At 35.0% G+C, this 6424-nt stretch overlaps 1 protein-coding gene across 1 annotated transcript; it reads left to right on the forward strand.

Annotated features, from left to right (window-relative positions):
• Positions 1–21: 21 nt before the first annotated feature.
• LOC106625636 (sodium-coupled monocarboxylate transporter 1) lies at positions 22–3967 on the forward strand. Its single transcript, XM_036361791.2, has 6 exons — positions 22–715; positions 779–927; positions 1620–1781; positions 1853–1968; positions 2033–2845; positions 2911–3967. The coding sequence occupies exons 1-6, from the start codon at positions 22–24 to the stop codon at positions 3185–3187; spliced, it is 2211 nt and encodes a 736-aa protein (XP_036217684.2). The 3' UTR covers positions 3188–3967.
• Positions 3968–6424: the final 2457 nt, after the last annotated feature.

A 6424-nucleotide genomic window follows, 5' to 3' on the forward strand; every position in this document is an offset into this window, starting at 1 on the left:
TACATACTGGCATACGAATATATGCATATACATCACGAGTATTATAAATTAATCTTCAGACTACGCACGAACAAGTTCCTGATATTTAAAAAATACACAAAAATACCAAAAGTTTTTAAAATGTCCTCACCAATGGCCACTTTGTTGAAACTCTTGTTCCTTTGCGCCTTAGCGCATAGCAGCAATACGTTGGCAGTACCGGATAATAATGCTCAAAGATATCAACAACCGCCTGCGATCAGCCCCACAGCCGCTGAGAAAATGGTGCAGTCCTATCCACCATATTTACTCGTACGCGGCGATTCCACATTTGCCCCGTCAGACGACGCACTCTCCACTTTGGATGCAACAGACTCGGCGGAAAGACAGAACTTCGATGCGGCCGCGCAAATGTTAATGGCAATGTATAACGAGCAAATAGAAGGGATAGAGAGCACTGAGGAAATTGAGCAATGCAACAATCCTTCACATAAAGCTGCTTTTTCCGGTTACGATTATGCGATACTGCTCTCTATGTTGATTATATCGCTCGGTATTGGCGTTTTTTATGGCTTCTTCCACAAATCGGGCAGCTCATCAGAGGATTTTTTGCTCGGCTCGGGTATGTCTATATTTCCGGTTACACTAAGTTTGACCACGAGTTTCATCACGGCCATCGAATTGTTGGGAAACCCATCGGAGATGTATTTACAGGGCACGCAATTTGTTTTGATTGGTGAGCATGAATGAAAAAAATGTCGGTACAATAAAATTAACTGTACATTTTTTCTCTTTATAGTTATTCCAATGATTATGGTCATACCGGTTGCTGTTAAAATATTCTATCCTATCTATTTCAAAATGGAACTGACGAGCTGTTATGAATATCTTGGTATACGTTTCGGAAAGGAGATACGCATTTTGGGAGCCGTTTTGTACGTTATACAGGTAAGGAACCAAAGTTTTGCTTGATTTCATTAACGTCTTGAATTATTTGCATGGAGAAAAAGAAAAATAGTAGGATACATCCGTTAAAAAATGGGCACTGTATTTAGTAGTAACCTCAAAATTGTTTTTAAGTATTTTCTGTATGTTCCAAACTCTCTCTCTCTAAAAGATAACATGCTTTTAGAGAAAGTTTAAGACTACCCAGTTAACGTAAAAATGTTCCCCAAAACACTGAAAAACATATGAGCCGACTGTTATTTTTTATGTCAAGAACCGAGATAGTGGCAACAGATTTACTTATGTGTACCCTCTAGATGTGATTAAGGAAGATAAAGATACTATTACAGACCTTTCCACCATCGTCTAGATGTCACCAGTATATTAGATTAGATTATTGAAGGAGAAAATTCTTGTTTAAATTTTGGAATCTTAAAACACCAATAGTAGTAGCCACTAATAAATAGGGATAGAATAGGATCTTATTGATCATTTTGGAAACATCCCTTTTCCGAAGGTCGGCTTTTCAGCATAATGTATAAGTCTGAACCGTTTTTATATATCAGAAACAATAGCAATATTAATAAACTTGGAAGCGTTCCTTTCTCTGGTAATCGGTTATATATTAGTCTGAACAATTCCTATAAGCTCTTTTGGTGTCGTACTCATATAGCATGTCCTTGTATCTTTCACAGATGTGTTTCTACACAGCCGTGGCAGTACTCGCACCAGCGATCGCGCTCTCTAAAGCCACAGGCTTAAACACAAAAGTTGCTGTGATTTTAATTTATTTAGTCTGTGTCTTCTACTCCTCTCAGGGTGGGATGAAGGCGGTGGTAATTGCCGATACTTTTCAGGTATGATCATAACACATCATCTGTTAATATGCAGATACTAAAACTGAACTACGTTATAAATCAAATTGTAGGCTGCTGTTTTGGCTGTTTCTTTGGTGCTAGTCATTGCTTTGGGCAGTTATTATAGCGGTAATGCTATTGAGATCTTTAACACGGCAGCTGATCGTCATCGCCTCGAGTTTTTCAAGTAAGTTGCATGCGATCAACCAACTACAAGTATAAAAGTTAATTGTTCTATTTAATATTTATAGCTTTGATTTCGATCCCACAACGCGTCACACAGTTTGGTCCGTGGTGATTGGTGGTTTCTTTTATTGGACCTCCTTATTCTGCACTAATCAGGCATCGGTGCAGAAGTGTATGTCATTGAAATCGCTAAAGTTGGCAAAAGTGGCCTTGGGCTTTGCTATACTCGGCCTCGTTATAGTATTTCTCATGAACTTCTACACCGGTCTGATGATCTTCAATCATTACGCTGATTGTGATCCACTAAACGCCGGCCGTATCACCGCCTCCGATCAACTATTGCCCTTCTACATCATTAGCACCTACGAAGAGATCTACACTATTGCTGGCATTTTTGTAGCGGGTATCTTTGCGGCCAGCTTGGGCACTGTGGCGTCCGCGTTGAATTCGCTCTCTGCGGTGACGTGTGAGGATCTGCTCGTGAATGGCATGAATATCAAAATCACAGCAGACAAGGGTGCACTCTACGCCAAATGGATGTCTTTGGGTTATGGCATAATATCATTCGGTTTGGTTTTCATCGTAGAGAAGTTGGGTGGTGTGCTGCAGGCGACTCTAACGTTGAATGGCCTCATCGGTGGCGTCACTTTGGGTCTCTTCGTGCTTGGCATTGCTTTTAAGCGCGCCAATACACGGGGTGCTTTCTATGGCGGATTGCTCTCATTAGCCATTGTCATTTTCATTGGTGTGATGGCGCAAATTGTCAATGTGGATCCGGTTGAACTACCCTTGTCGGTCGCGCAGTGCGATTGCAAAGTAAATACCACGTCGGTGTTTTTGCCGACAACGGTGGAGGCAATGCCGCTAACGGGATTTAGGTAATTGTTTTTGTAATGCAATATTATTATTTGTGTTTTATACAATTTTTTTTTCCAAATAATAGCTCCTGGCCAATCTTTAAGCTCAGTTACATGTGGTACTCGATGATAGGCACTTTGCTCACCATATTTCTGGGCTTGCTCATCTCGCTCATTGTTGCTGCTGTGCAACGGCATAATGTGCTTAAGATAAGCTCTACGCGCGAGGAACAAGTTTGTAGTAAACCAGAGACCCCACCACAATTCAGCACTGAGATCAAAGTGATCGCCAAGTCGGAACCCACAGCCGCCGAGAAGCCAGAAGGCCATGTAAATCTGGCCATACGTTTGGACGATGAATAAATGGATTACACAAAAGACCTGATTTTTCGAGAAGTACAACCTTGAGGCTTATGAAAGTTGATAACATTACATTTTGACAAAAGATTTGTGTACCAAACGTTAAAATAACGTTGCGTTATGTACAAATTATTTTCAACAGACTTACCACATTGCAACTAAGTACTTGTTATTAATTAATCATAATCTATATATCTTTCAATTTTTAAATGATTACAATGCAAAATGTAACAATTAAATACAACCAGTCATTAATTTAGTATAATGAAAGTATATCCATATATGTATATAAGTTTGTAGAGAAGTAGTATTTAGAAAATAGTATAAGTCTAAAGACGAAACGAATTGAGACAAAAGTGATAAATGTAATTAAACGTTGCACAAAACAAATAATTGGTTAAAGTACAAAATAATTATTAATTTTTATGGTATTTTTTAAATAATTCAATACACATTGTAATTGTTTTCTATTTATAGTCACAAATAATAAAAAAGCTAATATTATTTCACAAATAACTGTAAATATGAATGCAACCGTGTGATGCGACATCATTGATCCTGTTAACTATTTGTTTACGCTCTGCTTGAATATCTACAATTATTTGAAATGACATTAATTACAATCTCTGATAAGAAATTCTGTGTGCGAATTGCTTTTTTTTATAAAACCTATATATTCATATAGACATACATATATGTATATATAGCGACATATAAATGTAAAAATGTACAAAATAATAGCTGTAATGAAAAAATGAATAAATTATTATATAATATAGTAAATATTTGTTTAACTTGTCACAATCATTCATTGAGCTTTTGTTGTGGAACATGCGAATAGTATTTTTAGTTAGTTCCCGTGCGTGATGCTTTAAGCTAATTACAAATATTACAACTTTACTAACTAAAAAAATAAAATATAAATAATGTGCCTAATATACATTAATTTGGAAGTATAACTATATACTATTACTATATGCACGTATGTATAAATTGAATACAAGTAAGAAAGAGGTACAAGTTCGGTAATGACAAGTTGCACCGAACTTGTAAACTTTCGTTTCGAAAATACCAATTTACTCTCAAGAGTATTTTAACATATTACATCTATAACTATATACGTATTAGTACCATTACATATGGTACATCTTTTCGATTACAACATGTAGATCCAGGCGTTTTCTATTGTTTTCAATCAAATATGTTTTCTTGCATTCCTTGAAAGTATGGCTATTCGTTGCTGCTGATATCATTTAACACTACAGAAAGTATTTTAAATTGGAATATTGGCATCCGTGGAAGATATCTCATCTCAACTGGCTGAAGGCTGGACAATCGCAAAGGTAATGTTCTAGCGTCTCATAGCGCACATGCTCTGTATTCTATCGATTCCTATTTAACAAGTTTTATAAGGTGTGAGCTTCGGGGTAAATAACGTGGGATGGCCCTTACAATGGTAGGTATAACATATCTAGGGATTATATGATCACCGAAGACCATGAATACAAAAAGGGCTTTAAGGGTAAAAATAAAAAGATGCAAAAAATTATTTTATATGACCTTAAATGTAGGTCAATAGACATAGCTGATACGCTAAAGATATCGAGGGAATATCGTTCATAAATATTTATCTGTGCGAAGTGGCTACGCGAGCTCATAAACCGGATAAGGCACCGTGCCACAAATGAACATAAAATATATATGGTATATAAATATGAATAAGTTTCTTTCCAGCGATTTTTTCGGCGAAATCGAAGTCATCCAACTTTCGAAAAGTTGGCAATATATAAAGTGCCCAATATATGTATTGAGATGTGTTTATTTGTGAGGTTGCTCCATCTTGCAATATCCAGAGCGTTCACAAATATCATTAGTACGAGTGTATGGTGTCATGTTGTTTTAAGTACTTAGATCTATACAATGTTTCATTCTAGTGTTATGTACAAAAAATACAATTTCAAACGCTCCGACTATATTTCTTCCACGAACTCTTATAAAATTTTAAAAAGGAATCAATGTTTAGTACAATCTGTAGATTAGATTCATAACCAAATCCATTTTATTCTTAAACAGTTTTGAGTAACTTGCTGGAGTGATTTTGTTTAGGAGACTTCAATTTGCGTAGTTTCTATCAGAGCCAGACTGTTCATTGAACAAAGCATTAACATAAGTTAATATTGTCACTATGATCTCATTCCATGACAAGCTAGCTGACTTAGTAGTAAGAAGCGTTAATTTGCAACTACTCGGAAATTTTTATAAGTAAATGAAATAAGAAGAATACGTTAAGTTGGTTCTAATTTCTAATAAGTTCTTTCAAATCATTTTTAGATGTTTCGAAACATTATTGGTCTCATCGCCGAGGAATACATCACTCGGAAATCTATGAATAAAATATTTAAGAACTTTATATTAGCGTGGAGGAAATTCGAGTTTGTATCACATCATTATGTATTCGTATGCTAATAAATAATACGGATTCAATTTTCAAAAACAAAAATGAGGAAAAATAAGTTATCACGGAATGGTAGATGAAATTTTCCCCATATAAACAAAAATGAGATCTCGAGTAAAGTTATATTACCATAGTATACGTCACCACACGTCGGATTCTTAATACCTAGTTTCAAATATATTCTATAGAAAATGTAATTTCATAGCAAATTCAAAACTAAGTGAGAGCGAACTATAATAGAAATGCGTTGTAGAATAGATTCTATACTACGACATTGTATTACTGGGATATTCTAACGTTAGCGCTACTTTAAATTTATGCAGCATACTTTTAGGCACAAAATTCAGATCGTCTGTTTCTGTTTGAGACAGTAGCACATTATGCAGTTGTATACTAAAGATATATTATTATTTTAAGAAAATAACATATACTCGTACATAGTTGTCCCCCACAAGGCATGACTTAGAGGTACCTATGATTTTTAAGCCTCATACTTATTTTTTCATGGCTATAATACCTTTCATACTCAAAATAAGTCCGATCTGCCAAAGGGGGAGGGTTATTGGAAATTGCGATTTTCTTTTTGTGACTAAAAATAAAAATTTTTTTTTGTTTAATTTTTCGTTTATTTGCAATTTAAATTCGAAAGTATACTTAATTATAATTTATTTGAGACTCACACTGGATAATACAAATGAACATATTTATTTTAAAAATAATTACATTTTTTAAATAAATCCTATAATATTACAATTACACATACAATATTTTACATTTTTCGAAAA

Source organism: Bactrocera oleae, chromosome 6 (genome assembly GCF_042242935.1).
Source record: "Bactrocera oleae isolate idBacOlea1 chromosome 6, idBacOlea1, whole genome shotgun sequence".
Classification (NCBI taxonomy): domain Eukaryota; kingdom Metazoa; phylum Arthropoda; class Insecta; order Diptera; family Tephritidae; genus Bactrocera; species Bactrocera oleae.

What these genes read in the sequence shown, in the direction of transcription:
- LOC106625636 (XM_036361791.2), top strand. Translation starts at nt 22, where the DNA reads ATGCATATACATCACGAGTATTATAAATTAATCTTCAGACTACGCACG. An exon ending in TAATTGCCGATACTTTTCAG is followed by an intron (nt 1,782 to 1,852) that starts GTATGATCATAA and finishes ATCAAATTGTAG; the next exon opens with GCTGCTGTTTTGGCTGTTTC. An exon ending in ATGCCGCTAACGGGATTTAG is followed by an intron (nt 2,846 to 2,910) that starts GTAATTGTTTTT and finishes TCCAAATAATAG; the next exon opens with CTCCTGGCCAATCTTTAAGC.